General features: G+C 41.4%; 1 protein-coding gene across 5 annotated transcripts; it reads left to right on the forward strand.

Moving 5' to 3' along the window:
• The first annotated feature begins 656 nt into the window (after nt 1-656).
• Nucleotides 657-21,321, forward strand: rhot1a (ras homolog family member T1a). Of its 5 annotated transcripts, none has more exons than XM_063471691.1 (20): nt 657-1,036; nt 4,934-4,992; nt 5,097-5,178; nt 5,450-5,493; nt 5,580-5,633; nt 6,281-6,333; nt 6,648-6,756; nt 7,881-7,982; nt 8,791-8,889; nt 9,103-9,211; nt 9,362-9,482; nt 9,624-9,708; nt 9,851-9,996; nt 10,125-10,225; nt 11,666-11,796; nt 12,502-12,585; nt 12,744-12,866; nt 12,945-13,147; nt 14,443-14,565; nt 20,236-21,321. In XM_063471691.1, exons 1-20 carry the CDS (start codon nt 1,000-1,002, stop codon nt 20,351-20,353), a joined length of 1,983 nt encoding a protein of 660 aa, XP_063327761.1. In that variant the 5' UTR covers nt 657-999; the 3' UTR covers nt 20,354-21,321. The 5 variants fall into 5 exon arrangements, with proteins under 5 accessions (XP_063327761.1, XP_063327762.1, XP_063327763.1 ...); XM_063471692.1 differs by having other exon boundaries at nt 5,453-5,493; XM_063471693.1 differs by lacking the exon at nt 20,236-21,321 and adding an exon at nt 16,348-19,015.
• The last annotated feature ends 73 nt before the right edge of the window (nt 21,322-21,394 follow it).

The following is a 21,394-nucleotide window of genomic DNA, read 5'->3' on the forward strand; positions in this document are numbered from 1 at the left end:
TGCTTTCATAAAAACAGCAAACATAAAGAAAATAAATACATGAATTTAACCTGGTAAATGCCCTTGTCTGTATGGATTCTGTTCAGGTTCTCTAGCTTACTCCCACAGTCCAGAGCCATGCATGTTAGATTAGCTTGTATCAACAAATTGACCCTAGCTGCGAGTGTGTGCATGTGTCTCTCAGTCCTGTGATAGACTGGTGACCTGTCCAAGACAGCTGGAACAGGCTCCAGCCCAATCACAACCCTGAATATGGAAGAACATGGATGTTAGGAAAACCTCAGCACTGATATAACAGGCTGCCTGACAGAAACTACGATGCCTTGGCATGAAAACACTTCATCCAGCTTTTTCGATATATCCTGTTTTGGGGAAAATGACTAGCCGAGCTGTTTAAGGTGTAAAGCTGTCCACAAAAGGTAAGAAATATAGATATCATTATAAAGCAGTCATCTTATCAACCAAATAAAACCAAATATATTGTTTGCTGCTTGTTTTAGTAAAGTTTTAATTTTTTAATATTTTATTTGGACACGCAGGAGACGCCAAATCATTGCACTTCCACGTTTTAAATCCAGGGAGCAGCAGAGCGTGTTTTCTTTTCATTTTTTTTTAAATTTCTGGTGCGCGTTTTGTCCTGTCTGGCTTGCCGTAGATACCCGGTCTGTAGGTCGGGCATGCCCGTGAACCATCCCCTGCGAAATCCTCTGCCAGCGCCTTCAAGAGAGCGGTTAACGTGCGCTTACAGAGATATGTGACACAAACGCCATTTAACGTTGTCTTTCTGTCCAGCGGATAAGCAATAAGTTCAGCAGAAGCGTGCGGAAAATTGCGAGCAGGACCCGAAAAGTGTCCGTCCGTTTTGTCCTACAAAGGCGCGGAGTGTTTGACAGCGGCAGGGCCCAACGGTAGTTAACTGCCTGTGAAGGAGGACGGCATCCAGAGGTCTACATGAAACAATAAAGACGGTCCTCTCTGTGCAGGAAAGCAAGCGCCAACATGAGGAAGGACGTGAGGATACTCCTTGTAGGGGAGCGTAAGTAGCAACTTATTTAATCCCCACTAGCTAATATGCTAGTAGCTGCAGCTACTTTCTATCAGTTACATATCGTGTGATGAGCTGTGAGAGTCAGCGGAATATCTTCATTATTCCACAGAGCTTGATAATCACACACTTCGACTGGTCCTGTTATTAGAATAAATAGCAGGCTTTGGTTTATGTCGAGTGGTCATAGCCAAATCATTATCACATGGTGCATGACAGCTGCCTCATCAGGGCTTACATGCACTGCACTGCTCGGCTCGCTGCTTCTTATTTGAAGGGAAAATGTGAGCCAAACAGTCCAGTTTGGAGTATGGACATCACTATAACTATTTTATGTTGATATCTGTAGAAAATTTGTGTACCATTTTGTGGCTTGTGAGTCATTCTCAAAGTATGTGTAATGGGATTCAGGGAGAGTCTGAAACCATGCATGCACAAACAGAACAATTACAAGTCAGTGAGGCTGGTTTATTTAACATATTAATGTAGTATTTGGTTAACATGATAGTGATCTGAAGGCAAACCTCTGTATGTTCTAAAGAGTCCTAAAACAGAATATCAATACTACAGATTAGATGTGATACAAGTATTTGTATTTAAAAAAAAACCCCTACAGTCGCTTTAATTGGTTAATTACTGTAATTTGGCTTATCAGAGTCAAGCGATGAGGATTTAGGAGGATGTAAACTGAGTTTATTAACTAAAGTGCTCTTAATTGGAATACAGCCTTGGTTAGCAAAGCAGAGAAGTAATTAAGTGGTAATAAACACCCCCAGACATCGCAGGGTATAATAAATATGTGAATCATGATTTTTTTTTGTGCCTTTTTAATTGTATTTTTGTATGTGACATATTCTGATAGTTCTGTATTATTCAAGTGATTGAAGGGCTATTGTGCCGATTAGATGGTGTAAGAGTGTCTGAAAGTTTGAGCTGTGACAAAGATCACAGGAATTCAAAGACTTCTGGGAAAACCGTGAAGTTAAGGTCATTCTGTGGTATAAAAAGTTTTATTGGCTTAAGATAACATAACACATGATGAGATAAGGTAAGAAATACTTTATTCATTTCAAAAGTTGGGAAGTTCTTGTTGAAATGAAACAGTCTATAGTAAAATAGTTTGAATAGACAGAATAAATATTTAAGCTTGTTTTAAAAAAATAAAGGAAGCATAAAGAAATTTCAGATAAAAACTACACAAAAGAAAGAGGGTGAAAAAGTAAACCAAAGAATCTAAATGCAGTGCTATTACAAAAAACTTTATCTCTTATTAAAAAAATATTAAAATCTATGTAGTACAATGAAGCAAAATATCTTATTTAATAAGTCAAAATAAAATAAAATATAGCTTAATACATTTAGCAAGAAAAAAACTACAGCAAATGAAAATGTTAATGTTCACTGTTTGTCAAATGTTATTTCTTTGTCTTGTAAAATGGTTCACGTAAACTACCTGAAGCCCAAAGTGATCTCCTCACTTTACTCTTGTTTTTTTTGGACCCAGAGCTTCAGAACGGGGAAGCTTAAAGCAGAAGATATTAAATAAATCATCCATCCATCCATTTTTCTTCTGCTTAAACAATCAAGGTTCACCTTTGGGTTGGAACCTATCACAGCATACATTGGACAGCTTGGCACACTGGCTGCTCATCTATCACAGTGCTTAAATAAATGATTTGAACTTTTATTTTGAAGAGCTGTTTGTTGACCGATTGTGCCAGTTTTACATGGCAGAGGATATGATAGGTAAACAGCTGCATGTTTACAGATCCTGACCTTTTCAAGGACTTTGAAATGACCCGTAAAGCCAGCATGTCCCACCCTGCGTGTTTCACCGTGTCTGTTTGTTCTCTTTTGAGCACACATGTTGACAGTACTATTTATATTCAAGTTGTGGCTCTTCAGGATGGCACACATTGCTACTTTAGGAGAGTTAGTGCTCAAGGAGGTGCAGCCAGAAAGCTACGTGCCAGCCTATGTGTTATGAAGTTCAGGTTGTGAGATTAACTGTGAACACACCGAGAGGCAAGTGGCAGGGAAACGCAGGGCTGCAGTTTCAAATAATTGCAGTTGACTGTTACCTTCTATAAAAATGAACAAATATAAAAAATATCCTGTCACAGGAATCAGCAGTGATGTCAGGGAAGTGGTAGCTTTGTCCAACTCACGATCCAATAGCGAGTTTGCTGGAAAAAAGCAAATCACCACATTTCCAAAGCTGTAAAAGGCTCATGCTTCAGGGTGTTTTGGCTTCATTTATTGCATTGTGTGATTCGACTAATCGTTCACTCAACACATCATTTCACTCCGAGTCCTTAGATCTAGAGCTTGAGGTTTTCCTCCTACTGGCTGTATTAACAAAATGGCAATGGCCACGTCCTCTGTGTGATACAGATCATGTCATTGTCAGCTATTTACCTCGATTGTTATACATATCTTTTCTATTTTTTGTAAATGTGGAGCCTATCCCAGCGATCGTAGGGCGAGAGGTGGAGCAGACTCTGGACAAGTCTTCAGTGCATCACAGGGCTAACACAGAGAGACAGACAATAACAACTTAGAATCAGCAATTACCTTAACCCCACTAACTGCATGTCTCTGACTGGTAGGAAGCCAAAGTACTCAGAGAGAACCCACACAGACACGGGGAGAAAATACAAACTCCATACAGAAATGCTCCGGCCAGATTAACATACATGGAGTTGAACTCAGGAGCTTTTTTGCTGTGAGGTGACAGTGTGAACTACAGGCCTTAATATCTTAAATGCTACTAAATCTACACTAATCTGTGTTTAAAACTACACATTTACAGGATCACAACTTTCAACATTTTGCTACACGTCAGACACTTTAACCCTCACATTCATATCATAATCCATCCATCCATCCATTCGCTTCCGCTTATCCTTTTCAGGGTTGCTGGAGCCTATCCCAGCTGTCATAGGGCAAGAGGCAGGGTACACCCTGGACAGGTCACCAGTCTGTCGCAGGGCTAACACACAGGGACAGACAACCATTCGCACTCACATTCACTCCCGCATTCACACCTATGGGCAATTTAGATTTTTCACTTAACCTATCCCCACAAAGTGCATGTCTTTGAACTGTAGGAGGAAGCCGGAGTACCTGGGGAGAACCCACGCAAACACGGGGAGAACATGCAAACTCCACACAGAAAGACCCTGGTCTGATGGTGGAATTGAACTCAGGACCTTCTTGCTGTGCGGCATCATATCATAATAAGGATGGAAATTGCTAAGGCAATACTTTACAGGCCACACCTGTTCACAGCTTTCTACTTTTATGTCGATCGCAGTTTTTTTGGACGTAGCGTGTAAATGTCTGGACAGATTCCCCCCTCACTGCCATCTGTAGTGTCTTTCACCCTCAGTTAATAGTGTACAGTCGTAAGGGGTCATTATATTATGATGATTCTGTGAGTGCATGCTTTAGTTTGATGAAGAAGAAGGTGCTACTTTTGAACCTGTATCGATTTAAGCGTACCATTAACGATAAAACTGTTGATTTGATGGTGGTGATTTGTTATTAGAGTTTGCAAATTCCTAAAGTTTAAAGTAAAGAAAGCTCTGATAATCATGGGTTTAGTCATTTCTGGATGTTTTATTCATATAACAGTGCAGCTCTTTGACCTGCCTTTCCAGTGCAGGCCTATTTGCAGACTGCGTTTCGCTCTCGATATTCTGGATTCACTGGATGGTGGCCTTTAGTGAGCGCTCAGCTGCGATCGGTGGCACTTGGCTGCAGCTCTTCAGCTGCTCTTATCTGTTCCTGTCATTTCACACATCACCCAGATCTGTCATGAAAATGGCAGTGTTTGCATGTTAATGACCCTATTCTATCTTTGTTTTTTCTTGTTGTGCTCTACAGCTAAGGTGGGGAAGACGTCCCTGATTATGTCTTTAGTCAGCGAGGAGTTTCCAGATGAGGTATGTGCGATGAGGCACTGTGGTTATGGTTAAAAGCCTCCTTTTGAGTGTTCACTGTTGACTCTCATTTGATCATTGTTTGACATCATTGTCCTGTTTTCCAGGTTCCACTCCGAGCTGAAGAGATCACCATCCCAGCTGATGTCACCCCGGAGAGGGTGCCCACACACATTGTGGACTACTCAGGTATCTCCCCCCTCTACACACAGTCTTTGAAACTGAAACAAGAACAGTGTAGCTAATAAAAAGAGGCCCATTCAAATCCTTCCAGTACAAGGAAGTATTGAGTGTTCAGCTGAGATCATTTTGTGCTTGGCTGCAGCTTTTATCTGTTCCACTGGGTTTCAAGATGTAGGTCAGGAGAAGTGTCTTCATTTTTATTTGAGAAAAACAAAGTGAGCACAAGAGGTGTTAGGTAACATAATACTGTACTAATTTTCCTTTTGCACACCTTCAGAAGCAGAGCAGTCAGATGAGCAGCTGTATCAGGAAATATCCAAGGTCGGTGTTATTTCATTCTTGCTTTGCCCTGTTTGTGCTGCATATTGTTGATGTGTGCTTTATAATGTTGCTTTTTCTCTTCTTAGGCTAATGTGATCTGCATAGTTTACTCAGTCAACAACAAGAAGTCGATTGAGAAGGTGAGCCTGGTGTCAGTGTACTTATGTTTCATACTACTCTTGTTTGGCTCGACTTGCTTTTCATCTCGACATAAGTTGGTTTCTTTGTAAGAAGTTGGGAAAAGCTGGTTGCTGTTATTATTTTACTGTCCATAAACAATCTTTAATGTTATCTTGGGGTGACATCAGAGAAGAGTAATGGATGTAGTGAAGGAGGACATGCAGTGGTTGGTGTGACGGGGTGAAATGAAGGCGGTCGATCTGCTGTGGCGTCCCCTTTATTTACACTAAAGCTCACATTCATCCATTCACACACACAAAAATAAAGCTGTTTTATTCGAGATATACAGCACTACCTCCTGAGCCAGCAACAACTCCAATACCATTAAACACCACGGTGGTCACTGGCGTCCCTCATAATAAAAGTCAGATCATATTTCATCAGGTAAAAGCTTTTAATGTGACACTGCGGCAGAATGTTTGATTTGCATTTCCAGTAACTTTTTCTGGGATGGTTGCCATAGACACAGAGTGAATTACACTGCAAATATATTGCAGTACTTTTATCAGACTGGGTTACCTTTGTTATTCGGTTTGGCCTGGCATTTATTTAAATGAAAACCTTTGTGTTGGTGCTGCATGTTTGTCATTGTGCGTTCCTTCCCTAGGTGACGAGCCACTGGATTCCTCTCATAAACGACAGAACGGACAAAGACAGCAGGTGTGTACGTCAGCTAACAGTTATTTTAATCATCAGCTCGTCTACCGACCATTTTCTTACTTAACTTATTCAGTGTTTGGTCTATACAGTGTCAAAAATTGTAGTTTAATTTTTCTCCTCTTCCAACCAGAATAAACACGTTTACAGTATTTTTTTTTTTTTAAATGAAGCTGGAAAATCCTTCCCTTTAGATATCTGCAACCAACTGCTGATTTTAAAACGATGATTAAAACACACGATCTACATGATCTAATTAGCTTTAGTCTGATTTTCTGTTGATCGTTGCTGCTCTGTAATAAATGGCTTCACTGCAGGGTGCCATTGATTCTTGTGGGGAACAAGTCAGACCTGGTGGAGCACAGCAGCATGGAGACCATCCTGCCAATCATGAATCAATACCAGGATATTGAGACGTGTGTAGAGGTAAAGCAAAAGTGATACAAACAGACACACACACACACTTGGACTCATAACTATAACTGGGTCTATTGAGGCTGTTTGGAGGTCCCACTCAGTTAAATGTCAAAGTCTGATGAAAGTGTTGAGAGCAGTAAACTGCAAATAAAGTTTAAAAGGCTGATTAAAAATCCAATACTGGCAGAGAGTGTCAGAGTGAGACAACCTGTGTGGAGGACAGATTGACCCCCAGCTGCTCTTAGAGTGCAATCCAGATCCTGACTGCACATACACTCTGAGATCTGAATAGATTTATATGACCGAACCCCGCGCTCCGAGGCCACAGCCTGCTGACTGACTGTGAATGTGCCGTGAGGCTCGGCTGTCATGGAGCGAGGGAATGGGAATCTGCCTGCCTCTGCGTTTATTCAAATTTCCCTCTGCCGCCTGCGACGGCTCGGTCCTGCCCTTCTGAGCTGGCTTAGTTACGAGGTTAAAAGAGGGACGTGTGGAGGACGTGAGGGACAGCACATACACAGTGGGAACAGACTGGGGTCAGTCACTCTGCTATGAGAAATATGTGATCCTGTGAGGTGCTTAGATTTCAGATATAACTGTGTCAGAAATAAAAGCAGCAGCACAGTTTAAAGTACACTCTTGATGAAGCTTTTTAGAAAATCATGTTTAAGATAAAAGTCTGCATTTACTCAACCCCCCCAAAATGAGATGTTTTTAAGGGGAAATGATCAGAATTATTTGGACAGTAAGCTGCATTTTAAGTCAGTTTTTTATATGCACTTAAGTACCCAGTATAATGTTCAGAATTTCCCTCCTTAAGTCAGAACTGTGTTGTGCCTGAGTTTAGTATTACCTACTTCATGCATTCAGCTCTTTTTCTATTCATTTATTTTTTGTTTATTGGAAACCATTCATAACAACATGGTAACCTGAGCTGCACAGTGGATCAGTGGTTAGCACTGCTGCCTCACGGTTAGGGCTCTGGGTTCAAACCTCCGGCTAATGAAAAGCATGTTCTGTCAGTCATGCCTTCGTCATACCCATCATACTCTTGGAGAAGAGATTTTCAATCTCAAGAGTTTCACTTCCTGGTAAATAAAAGTTTAAAATAAGGTGGCCTGTTTTTCTCTCAGTGCTCTGCAAAAAACCTGAAGAATATCTCTGAGCTGTTCTACTACGCCCAGAAGGCCGTTCTCCACCCAACAGGACCCCTGTACTGCCCAGAGGAGAAGGAGGTGGGTTCTGACTTGTTGAACACAGGTTAATGGAAATGTTGGTTTGCAGCTTTCAGAAACCTGGGGGAGTTCATACAGGTTCGCCTGCTTTAGGCCTAGAGACAGGACAGCGACTATCAGCCAACCACTTGTTTACTAGGGAAAAGATGTGTGTGTTCCCCCACTGGTTGCAAATGGTTGCTGGCAGTTGCTGTGAAAGTGTTAAAGTCCCATTCACACAGGCTTAGAGACCGGTGCTAACCTCTGGTCTCTAGGGAAACCAGAGAGTGACTTATGGAAGTTGCTTGCATGAAATTGGTTGCAAAGGGGGAATACAGTGCTGCATTGAAACCACCTTGTGACTGCTTTGCCACCGTTGCCAGTAGTTTACATTGCAGATGTCGACTTGTCTGAAAACCAACCACTTGTCTAAAAAAAGGGAAAAGAGACTGCTCACCTTTCAAGTAAAAGCTGAACCTTTTGAAATGTGTCAGCTGCAGCGGTAAGGCACAGCTCAGAGTTCAACTAGTCTTAACTAACAGTTTAAACTACCGCTGGCAACAAGTAGCAACCACTCACGAGCAGACTAGAAAAGATTTTTCACTAGTGGCCGGAGGTTATCCTTTGATTACACTCGCAATAAAATCTGCAACTGTGCAAGAACCACCTAAATCTGTTATTTATGTATTTTATCCTCACTGTGACCTGTTTTTATGTTAGAGAGAGATCAAGAGTAAAGCTAAGAAAATAAGAAAAGCAGATTTAAATCTTGGTGCATCACAGAAGTGCATTTTGTCTCCTAAAAAATGGTTTTTCTCCTGTATTACAGCTGAAGCCTTCATGCATTAAGGCTTTAACCAGAATATTTAAAATCTCTGACCTGGACAATGACGGCATCCTTAATGACAGCGAGCTCAACTTCTTTCAGGTAATGTTTTCCTCTTTAATAACATCAGCGTCTGTTTGTTAGATTGTGAGTACTGAGACGGTTTGAGGTTCAGCGTTGGTCTGTTTGTATATGAGGAAAACAACCTGTAATGGGTGTAGGGGGATGGGCTTTGACATGAAACAGTGCGCTCATAACAACACATGTCACAGCAGCAGCATCTGAAAACTGCATATATGTTGTGTATGCATATAGAGAACATGCTTCAATACACCACTGGCACCCCAGGCGTTAGAGGACGTAAAGAACGTGGTCAGAAGAAACATGATGGATGGAGTCAAAGACAACGGGCTCACGCTCAAAGGTCGGACACTGCCCCGTTATTCCTTTGTTTTTATGTGTTTCTCATACTTAGTGGCTTTGTGAACATAATTCATACTGTCTGAATCACTTTTCTGAGTGTTCACCCTCTCTCTCAAATTGTGTCCACTTTTTTTTTCTTTTTTAATTGCAGGCTTCCTCTTCCTGCACACCCTCTTCATACAGCGAGGTCGGCACGAGACCACATGGACCGTGCTGAGGAGGTTCGGTTATGACGACGACCTGGAGCTCACGCAGGAGTACCTGTTCCCCATGTGAGTGCAGATTAGTTTGCATGTCACTTTGAGGGGTGTTCAATTTAAAGAAAGAAGTGGAGATAAAAGCAGGAACCTGAATAAAACCAGAAAGCTGCAAATTTCCTAAATGTATGTTTTTGTTCCTTCTCTTTATACCAGGATAAAGATCCCTCCAGACTGCACCACGGAGCTTAACCACAACGCTTACCTCTTTCTTCAGAGTGTCTTTGACAAGCATGACAAAGTGAGTGGTCATGTTTGTTTTGTTTGTTGGTTTGTTTTTTCCCTTAGCACTTTTATTTCCATATTTATGATTAGATTTCAGCAAGATGAACCTTTCTGTGCTCAGTTAGTTGAATTTGTGTGTTATCTCTGTGGTCTTCCAGGACAGAGACTGCGCGCTGTCGCCAGAGGAGGTGAAAGACTTGTTCAAAGTGTTTCCCTACATGCCCTGGGGTCCAGATGTAAACAACACAGTTTGCACCAGTGAACAGGGATGGCTCACATACCAGGGATACCTCTCCCAGTGGACGTGAGTGTGTATATTGTTACGCATCTGTTTTAACTTCATGCACCCTGAAAAACTTCACGCTGGGACAGATTAACAGGCACTTCTCAGTCATGTAAAATCTTCTCACTTCTCTTCCTTTCCTTTGGTAGGTTAACAACATATCTGGACGTGCAGCGTAGTTTGGAGTACTTGGGTTACCTCGGCTACTCTATCATCTATGAGCAGGAATCCCAAGCGGCTGCAATTACAGGTAGGTAGAGGTGGGAAGTAACAAAGTACAGATACTTCGTTACTGTACTTAAGTACAATTTCCAGGTATTTGTGTTTTACCTGAGTAGTTTTTTTTTTTTTTTTTTTTTTTTTTTTCTGAGTACTTTTTACTTTTACTCCCAACATTTTTAAATAAATATCTGTACTTTCTAGTCTTTACATTTTCAAAACAGGCTCATTACTTTTGGTTTTAACGCATTTGAGTTAATATTTTGTCAACCTCCAAACATCAAACACGTTTGAGCCTAAACAGAAACACATTAAAGGCAGTCCTGTTTGTTTATTAATCAGCAGAGGATGTCTCATAAAAAGAGATGACGCGTGCCAAAGTCAGGGGTTAAAAGTGAGACGGTGTTTTTATTGATTTATTTATTTATTGCCACAACACTGGAACGACTCCAGGTGTCTGTAAGTTGTGGTTGTGCTGCTTCGCATCTAGCTAGCTCTGCTGAAGATGAGGGAGAATAAAAGGAGTGGCAGGTCATTTTAAAAGCAGCGTTTTTATAAGCCCAACAAACATCAGCAAAATCACATATAGGGTCTGTACGTGTGACATATTTTTTTTTATTATTATTGAAAAACATGCTGGAAATCAAACTGAGGTAGACTGTGCTTTTTAAAGGTTGCATGCAAATCCTCTGCAGGTTAGTGCAGGATAAACAGGTTAGTTTGCAGGTACTGTGATGGATTTAGAGTTGAGTATAGCCTGTGACTGCTGCACAGTGGCTGTGGATTCATAGTCAGAGTTAGGTTACATCAAGTGTAGCAGAGATTCATATGATTTTCAGCTGATGATGCTGAGATCCATTGACTGAATTCCACCTTCATATCAACTTTATGCAGTCCAATATAAAGACAGCATAAGAAGTGTACTGTCAGTGTAGAGGATGGAAATCAGCCAGGACAACTCATGAAACATCTGCTGACATCTGGTTGAATTCAGTTGTGTCCATCCACAAAGAGCAGCAGGTCAGCTGATCACAGCCTGTACACTAAGAAAATTTACTGCAGCGCACAGTAGAAATCGTTGAGTTTTGATCCATTACAACTGATTTTAGGGATCCTGCTGAATCCACTTTATCCCCTGATTGTGCTCATTTTCCTGTTTTGAGGCAAAGTCACCCTCTACAATGTAGGCAACAGAAAATAGAGATATTTTTTTTTCCTTTTTTAATTTTTATTTTCCAAGCTGAGTATAATTAAATTGTATTCGCATGCATGTTATTTCATCATTATGTTAAAATAGCACAAGGTTCAGTTCACAAAAAAGAAACCTCCTCCAAAGAGCTCATTTTACTTGAGTAGATTTCAGAGCTGGTTAAGTACAGAACTTAAGTACAGAATGTCTGTACTTTTGCCAGCTTTGTTTATTACTAATTGTATTATAAAGCTATAAGAAAAATGTTTCCTGTTCCTTCAGTGACCCGTAACAAGCGTATTGACCTTCAGAAGAAGCAGACCCAGCGCAGCGTCTTCCGCTGCAACGTGTTAGGAGCACGGGGCAGCGGGAAGAGCGGCTTCCTCCAAGCATTTCTCGGCAGGAACCTGCAGGTCAGTGGAAATCATTAACAGAAAGCCAGTTAAACTTTATGAAACATGCTAATTCTGCAGCTATCGCAACTGTTTCCGATATGTACAAGATAAAGTGGGATGTATGAAGTGAATGTAGGTACAGATCTTATAAATAGTAAGTAAGTTTAAAAAAAAAAAGGTTAATTTTGAGGACTTTTACATTAACTTGTCAGCATTTAAGGATAATGGTCACTATGATGAGGAAGCCTAAATTCTAACCAATGCAAAGCTCGTGATTAAGCGATTTTTTTCCTACCCTGTCTACATGGAGCACATCACAGGAGGACTTGCAGCTCTTTCAATTGATTATGCTTACAGATCCAGTGTTAAAAGTGAACTCTGTTTCACTTTCAACACTGGATCAACATTTTATCATTATCATCATCATCTGTCACTGATTGATGGATGGCACTCATAGGGATCATTTTGTGTGGAATAAGAGTCACACATGCACAGTTTGACTCTGAATTGGATAAGAGGAAGAGACTGGATGGATGGTTCTGTGCATTTTTGCACAGCTTGGACCCCTAATAACATTTTGCCGTTCTTAATGAGATTATATTCATAATCTAAATCATCAAAACTTAACTACATACTGTAAAATAAAGGATTTTTTCCCTAAATTAAATAAATAAATAAAACAATAGTCTTGATGGGCGATACTGGCTTTGTTTTCCTCCACAGCGACAGAGACGGATTAGAGAAGAGCACAAGTCCTTCTATGCCATCAGCACGACTTACGTTTACGGTCAGGAGAAGTACCTGCTGGTAAGATTCATTTACTCTGAGGAGTCATCAGCTGCTCGCTGGATTACTGTTACATAATCTGAGTGCTTTACTGAGTTTCAGCATTACAAATGTTAATCCCTCCGTCTGCACGCTCTGTTGCTCCGTCCCTGCTCCATGCCCTGCCTGCTCACTACAAGCTCCACGAGGTGATGCCGGATTTTGACTTCCTGACGGAGACGGACTTGGCCTGCGATGTGGTCTGCCTGGTGTACGACGTCAACAATCCTCGCTCATTTGAATACTGCGCAAAAGTGTACAAGGTGTGTAAACTGAGAGCGTCTTATCAGGCCTTATTTTAAAAGTCTTGCCTCCTGACACTGAGTTCTTGTGTTTGGCAGCAATATTTCATAGACAGCAAGACGCCGTGTGTGGTCATAGCCGCCAAGTCGGACCTGCACGAGGTGCGGCAGCACTACAGCCTCTCGCCGCATGACTTCTGCCGGAAGCACAAGCTCCACCCACCCCAGCCTTTCACCTGCAGCACGAACGAAGCACCCAGCAAAGACATCTACACTAGACTCACCACCATGGCCATGTACCCGTAAGCAGTAAAATTCAGCTACAGTCTTCACTGTTTCTTTCCCACGTGTGCTTCTTTTACCTCTCTCTTGGGTGATTTTATGACATTTAGCGCTCAGTGATGTTAAGAAAATAAATACTAGCCTCCTTCAATGTATTGTGTAGCACTGAAACTTAGTACAGTTTGGACCTTAACCCAATGATTTTTGCAATCATTCGATCACACCGGTCAGTACATGAAGACTTGACACTCTGAAATACACTGCAGCCAGTTCTTTCATTTATGGGCCCTGCAGGGTGTCCTAAGTCCTCAAAGCTCTCGGAGCAGTTTGGATTTCAGTAGCTTAATTAATTGGCACTTAACGGATGTGCCCGTTAAAGCTCATTGTAGCAGCCCACAAATCCTATTGGCTAAAATCTGAAATCATTGGCTCTGCTGCGCTCTAGAGCATTAGTCTGAGTAGATTTAAGCAGAAGTGCTTACTGAAAGGCGACTTTCTGCTGAGAGCCAGAGAGTAGACTGCTCCGGCGACTTATAGTTAACTCAGTTATTAGATGAAACAGAATCAAGTTTGAGCTTTAAACTCAGCATTGTGTTGATTTTTTACTTTGATTTTAATCGTACAGTGCTTGGTAATTGTACCATTACCATGCATGCTGTGTGGTAAACTCTCAGACTTCCTGTGCAACTCTACAAAACTGCCCAGGTCTTCACGGTGTAGCATAAATGTTGGTAAGTTTATTGTGTCAAACCAATAAGCTCCCATCACTCAGGCGTCATTAGTTTCTAAAGGTATTTAACAGTTACATTTTAATGTGTAGCAGGTTCAGTGCTTCAGCTGTCTCAGCAGTGAAGCTGCAGATAGTTTGTTCGGTCAGCTAAAACCACTGTGGCTGTCTGTTGTTTACAGGTGACTGTGGTCTCTGAAAATTCGTATTGCATAAGCCACGTTTTTCTCTGGTTTTAGTTGCCTCTGAAATATCTAAAAGTAAACGCAGCTGACAAAAAGTCAGTCTGAGATTGTTTTAGTTGTGATGTCTGTTTTGTGGTTTTCCCTCCTTTCCTCTTGTTTTGTGTTACAGATATCAATAATTCTATTCCATTGGATGAAAGTAAGAGTTTGAGGTAACCAACAGCAGTGCAGGTTTCATATTACAGTGAAGGTCATGCTTTGATGTAGTTTAGCAGTTAAACAAACTTAATTGCTTTTCATCTGTCAGGCTTTGGTCCCTCCTCCTGTGAGTGTGTGTCCTTCTGTGTTTGTGTGTGTGTTGGCGTGGTGGTGAATACACACATTTCTGTGTATCTTTCTGCAGCCACGCCCGTCTCCGCTGCATGTGTGCCTGCAACAGGTGCACATATTGCCTCTGTCAGAACCTCCTCAAGTTGGAGCTGCTGCGCAGCATTAAGGCCCAACTCCGCACGGTCGTGTTCAACAGGTTCATACACAAAATAAACTCTAGTGTTTAACATAGAATCATTCCTTCTCTCTGTCTCCGATCCTGGGGCTGGACCTCCACGATGGGACGCAGAGAGGCTTTTACCCAAGCTCACTAACACTGGTGGTAGTGACAGCTCCTCTGCTTTCCCTCAGTGTTCCCCACTGGTCAGGTTTACACTGCATATCAACTGTAAGGAGAGGGGGACACCATTATTGGTTTTACGTTATGTTTAAATATTTCTGCTGATAAATTATTGGCTTTTCCTGCCACGGTTGGGTTATAGTACTCATACAGAGCAGGCTGTTCTCTACTCAATAAGAAATCACAGTGATGAAGTCGTTAGCAGTAGTAAAGTTAATAATAATGTAGTTAACAGTTAATCTCTGTTATCAAATGATGATCGTGTTTCCCAGAGGTCATTGTTTCAGCTGAATAAGAGCTGAAGGACTTTGTCAGGCAGGTTATCAGGAATGCGTGGAGTTAGCAGCTGTAGCAATGACACAAATAAAAACCAGCTGCTTGACTGTCGATGCAGTTGTGGGTGGATTTTGTGCTATTCAGTGAAGTTTAAACTGTGACGGTCAGTTTATCTCTATCAGCTGCAAAGAGATTCTGATGCTGCAGATGGTTCATTTCCTAAAATTCCGAAAGTTCTTTTTCTAACTTTAAAATCATAACACATTTGGAATAATATTACATCAATTTACATGCAGCATATTGACTATTCTCACATTGACTGAGACAGGCCAAACACAACTGTAGACCCTAATGGCCTGGTGTCTTGGCTCAGGTGTTCTCTGAGTGAATGAATAAAAGCCTTGTTAAGAGTTCTTAAGCAGGAACTCTTTGCTTGCGATTTAGGACTGCTGGGAGTAACTTCCCTATAAATCATGTGAGATATCTCACTTTCTGCTCCAGCTCCAGGCAGCCGAGCTGCTCTCTGTACAGTCTGACACGGCGAGCTGTGACGGTGCTATGCCAGCTAACAAACAGCCTGGTAGCCAGGGAGGTACCTGTGTGACTGTGTTGCGATGCATGATGCTTGCACCACAAACTTGGCTCCTAATACTGACTCCCACACTAACATGCAGTAAAAGAAACTTCAGCTCCAGATAACTGATCGCTTTATATTTGTGAATTTTTTCAAACTAAATAACAGAATTTTTATGTTGGCCTGAATTTTGAATGATAAAAAAGAAACTTTGATGATTCCAGGTGTGAATTAGAACTTTTCTCCGCGTGACGTGTGCCCCCTCCTGTCCTGCAGTGGATATGCAGACAGTAAATTTGACTAACAGGCTTTGTGTGCACAAAATGAGAAACAACCAATTTCTTTGGTTTGTTTGTGGTTCAAAATGAAAACGTCATTGCTCTCTACATGTTTGCATGTTTGATTTCATTTACAGAGAAGTATGTTAAAAAGCACCTTTTGCCTGTTACATCTGTTTCCAGCACCAACCTCTTTCAGCTGTTTGATTATTTGTGACGTTTTCAGCCTCATTTTGTCTCCATTTCCATTCTTAACCTTGAAGTCTGCGCTCACAGGAGAGACATTAGTCTGAAAAGCATCGCTTTTAATGGGTGAAAAATAAAAACTAAACCAGCCTGTGTCTTGTCCTCCTGAGGGTTAAGACTTGATGAACTGATGTTTGAAATCAAATGTGTTTAAATGATTGAATTTGATTGTTTTTGTTCTCCTACAATTACTCTGTCATTTCATCCTGTTTTCCCCTCCTGTCTTCTATTTCCTGTCTTTGTGTTCTTCCTTCCACTCTGTAGGTGTTCACGCACACGTTTGTGGCTGCCCCTCGTCCTCTTCCTCTTGCATGTGTTCACTCTCTGCTAATCTGCATGGCTCACCTGTTCACTTCAGCCTCTGTACTTAAAGGCATGCCTCAGTCCTCTGTGAAATACTGCCATCTGCTGGCAGCTGGGGAAGGTTCTGCATCTGTCTGTACAGTGTAGTGAGCTTGGTGTTTGAATTTAATTGTGCAGGTTTGCTGAGGTACACTGCAGGTGTGAATGTGTTTAAATGTGTTTTGAGTGCGTGCGTTTCTAATTTTTGTAAACGATTGTTAGTCACTCAGGCAGGGCTAGATGAAGTGTTGCACCCAACAACTAACCCTTGTGTCGACATCGTCTCTGGGAGTTGTTATCAGTGACCTTAAACAGGCAGAGTGAGGGCCCGACGACCTAAAATCTAACATTAAAGTAACATTTCCGGTCCGATTGATTACAAGCATCGAGATTAAGGTGCATTGAGCCAAAGTGCTCATTAAGATTAGAAATTAACTGAGTAACAAGTACAGACCATCCTTTATACTCTGTTGTTAAAGAATCTAACACTCCAAGAACACAAACTATTATTTTATTTGGTAACAAACTATACAGCTTGTTTATGGTGTGTGTGTGTGTGTGTGCGCTTTTGTTTGAGATGTGAAATTAAAGTTGGTCAGGTATCATTGTGGTTGTGTTCAAGCTTTTGTTTCAGAGGTGGTGTTTGGCCTACTTTTCGGACTCGGTGGAGCTGGGCGATACAGATGACTTTTTAGTATTTTTCACATGCTCTCGTTTATCTTATTGGTGCATTTTATTTTATTTCCTTCATTGTTATAAATAATTTTTAAAAAAAAAAGAAAAAAGAAGAAGAAGAAATAACCAAAATAACTACTTCACATCAGCTAAAAGGGTAAATATATTTTGCTGAAAAAGTGTAGTTAATAGTTTTTACTGTTAATGAGGATATACTGTAATATAGAACCAAGTATATACAGTATGCACCACATATATGTGGCCATTTCCTCATTTTTATGTAAAAACAGTTCCCACACATATAGTATTTCTCCGCTTCAATCTCCCTCGTGAATATTTCCGGGTTGTTTTTCATCTCCTGTGATTAAAGACTATATTTTTAAGTGCTGTTGGGTCAGACCAAACCTGACAGTATTCTTTTTAGCTCAAACAAGTAATTATAGGTCCAGGTGGTTAGTGGTTTTTTTTTTTTTTTTTTTTAAAAAGCAAATGTTTTTCTTAGCAACCAGGATATTAGGATGGCTGTAAATAGATTTTCTACCGGTAGCTGCCCACAGACTCTGTTTGCAGGCCTATTTATGTCAATGAGTTGATGGTCAGATAACCTATAAAGATGGCAATCAGCATTTCCTACTGATTCAGACTACCAAACCACAGTTGGAAATTTTTTTTAAGTAAATGCCTGCACAGACCAGCATCGTGTGACTGGACCACAGGCATGGTGTAGAGTCCACACAGAAACAGAGTTTTGATGGAAATTTGGTAAAAGCAAACGACAGCAGTGCAGATGCAGACCGCGTGTAAACTGTAGTCTGTAAAGGCCGTGCATCCTTCCTTTATTCAACCAGAAACAAAGGATAAACTCTTAGGGACAGAGTCTACATTTTATTTCTACAGCAACAACTATTGTTGCGCAATCACAACTACAGTTGCCTCACGGTGCTTTATATTCTAAGGTAAACCCGACAATAATACAAGAAAAAACGAGAAGACCCCAACAATCATATGACACCCTATGAGCAAGCGCTTTGGCAACAATGGGAAGGAAAAACTAGCTTTTAACAGGAAGAATCCTCTTGCAGAACCAGGCTCGGTGAGGGGCATTATGCTGCGACCGGTCAGGATGAGGAGAATGAGAATCTTTAAAATTAAGTGCAGGAGACTTTGTTGCCCTGGAGGCAAAACACAGTGTAAGATGCTTAACTGTCTTATACACTAGAGCACACGAAAACATCCTTCCAGATTCCTCACGTGACAACATGCTGTCATTACTTTCACCTCGCTTCCTTGAAGAAGAGATTCTTCTGATAAGATGACAGCTTGAGGGCCACGTGCAGGTTTCCTGCTGTGCAATACTTATTTGCATATATCCTGTAGCTATGGCAACTCAGTTAACAGGTACCTGTGCGTGTCATGATGTGCTGCATGTTAATTACAATTATGAGAACCTGTTTAAGTGATTTCCCTAAATGAATGAACAATGACTAAAGTATAAACACGTGTTAAAAAGAGATGTTGGTATATATTGTATGATGGTGTATGAATTATCTGCCTAGCAACCAAGCAAACATCATCGTTTACTATGTCAACACCAATTTGTGTTTAAAACACGTTTACAGAAAGTTTTGATGTTCAGTAAACTGCACCTTCGTTTTTTTTTTAAATCCCTAGAAAGAAAGTATTAGCTGGTTGTTAGGGAAAATGTTTCTCCTAGAAACCACTGCCGCCCCTGAAAACTTCCGCTGCATTGTGGAGGATGCTTGAACCGGGTTTCATGCTTTAATCACTAACTGAGCGGTTCTGGCTGTGATAAATGTGTTGATTGTTTAACAAATTCAAAGTATCTCCCTGCTTCACCTGCTGCATTTGACTCCTTTTGTGACTGTGTGAGAGGCTGCCTGGTTGGGTGGAGTTTGTGGGGTGGGGGTGGTGGTGATGCAAGCTGCCTGTTGTCAGAGGAGGATTTCAGCCTGACGCAGCAGGTTTCAGCCATCTCCATCGTGGAGGGGGGGTCCATCTTTTATGGAGGCCTCCGCTGAACCAGCAATTCCCCCACAAAGGTAACGACAGAAATCAGAGAGAGGGGATGTTTGATTTTCATACCCGTGGATGGATGGGTGAACACTCCATGCATGTGACTGTACCTCATAATGGCAGCAGGTTATCAGGTTTTGACCTCTAAGAATCATGCCAATATCTACTGCCAGAGGCGTTTTCCTCTTTTTTTTCAGTAGATGGAGCATGAGTCTGGCTTTTCTTTGGATCCTACGGGAGTACCAGGGCATTTGGAGGTTTGAGTGGTGACGTGTCTGTCCCCAGATCAGCTTCTCAAATTTCTGTTGAAGCTATACAATCAGTATATTATCTATACGGGGCACTTGGGTTACTCCCTTTCTCCTCCCTCCTCCTCCATTGCTTTTACCTGTCATTGCAGGCTGCATAGTTCACCTTGTGTTTCCTTCCAGCTCAGTCTCAGTTGTTTTAGAAGTGTTAACGCAGCTCTATGAAGCTCGGGTGGTGTCATGTACACACACGCACTTAAACTTAAAATAATCTGTTGCCTACCTCATTGTTGCCACAGGTATATTTAGGTGTGAGATTTATTTCACTCTACGTCTCGTTTAAATTAAAGCGCTGTTTAGATCTATACTGTGCATCAAAACTGTTCTCTGTCCTTTGTGAGAGGAGATGAAGCCAAATTATAGAGAAATTATCCAATCAGCAGCACTAAAAATACCAAACTTGTTTAGTTTAGACACCACCTGGGCTCCATATAATTTTAACTATCCTTTAAGGTACATAGTAGGTGCTTCTTTAAGACTCTTTCCCTTTTTTACGTATCCCAAACTGAAACAAACAATGACAAGAGAAGGCATGTGTTTCTCTTTCATGCTGCCATGAGAGGATCCTCTGATTCGTCATTTGTGGTCAGGCTTTGGGACGTTTTCACCCAGAGAGGGAAACGCATGACTTTGTTGTGTCATTTGGCAATTTCTCTCGTTGTGGTTTTACGAGCAGATGGAAAATGTGGCGCTAGATTCGTCATTGTGTTTTAAGCTGCTCCGCTTTTCTGCTATTGATGTATTTTCCCAGCCTCTCACCTGCTCTCTGTGTGTTTCCTGCTTCTTCTCTCAGGCACATGGCTCAGGCAGACCTGAAGAACTCCACCTTTTGGCTGAGGGCGAGCGTCGGCGCCACAGTGTTTGCCGTGCTGGGCTTCGCCATGTACAGAGCGCTTCTCAAACAGCGGTGATGAGACAGAACCAGACTTTCCCTCCCCGGTCCTTCTGTTGACTCTGCCCCTTCTCCTCCCACCCCCATCTCCCACCACTCATACCTGGGGAAAGAAAAGACTCACAAAGTCTGCCTGACCCACCAGCCAGGCCTCATCTCTTGGTCACCATGAACAAATGTGCAGACTTATAGGTACCTTTTATATAAGAGAGTGTGGTGTCTTTCTCCTTCTTTATGTTTTGAGAAGGGGGCAGGTTACGTTTGAAACATCACCTCGGTTTGTAAATGCTGGCATCGTTTGGTCTGTTGGTTTAGTCTAGGTGAGATTAGACATGAGTAGTCAGCTGGTCCAGTCCTCTTTTTAATTCCCCCACCTCCTCAGGTCAGTATAATTAGATATTTGGACACCAGAGAGAGGCAGACATCCACAGATCCACCGCAAAGGGACTTGAATCTGTTTATAGATACGTATATGCAGGTATTATGTATGTATTCCTTTAAAAAAACATTTTAGGATCAAAGCTAAAGCCAGAACAGGAGGCGATGGGACAAACAGCGCTGCATCTAACACTAAAAAGGTCATGGATGCCGTGCACTTGTTTATTTTGTGTGTTTAATTTATTAACCTGTTTCTCTCTCGTCTGTTTTCCGAGTGCACCGCATGAAACTCTGGGATTTTTTTCTTTTTCATGTATTTTTGTATTTAGTATTATCAAAGCCATTTTCATGGTGAACGACTACCTGCTTTTATTTTTGTTTTTCTGCCTTTCGAATAAAGCTTTTTCCCTCCTTATATTTTTATGAAGTTAGAGGCACCGTTGAAACCAGGCATCATTATATTAACAGCTATTCACCCTTTTCCCCACCTTGAGTCTTGTCATTCTTCATCTTCAGCGTTTTTAATAACGACTTGTGCCGTACGGATGCTGGTGGACAAGGACAAATGAAATGGTTTTAAATATCTGTAATAAATGACCTTTACACCCACTTATGTCACAGAGTGTGTGTATTTGTGTGCCACTGAATAGAAGCAGCAGTCATAGTAGAAATGGTCATTGCT

This window comes from Pelmatolapia mariae, linkage group LG4 (genome assembly GCF_036321145.2).
Source record: "Pelmatolapia mariae isolate MD_Pm_ZW linkage group LG4, Pm_UMD_F_2, whole genome shotgun sequence".
NCBI classification, from domain to species: Eukaryota; Metazoa; Chordata; class Actinopteri; order Cichliformes; family Cichlidae; genus Pelmatolapia; species Pelmatolapia mariae.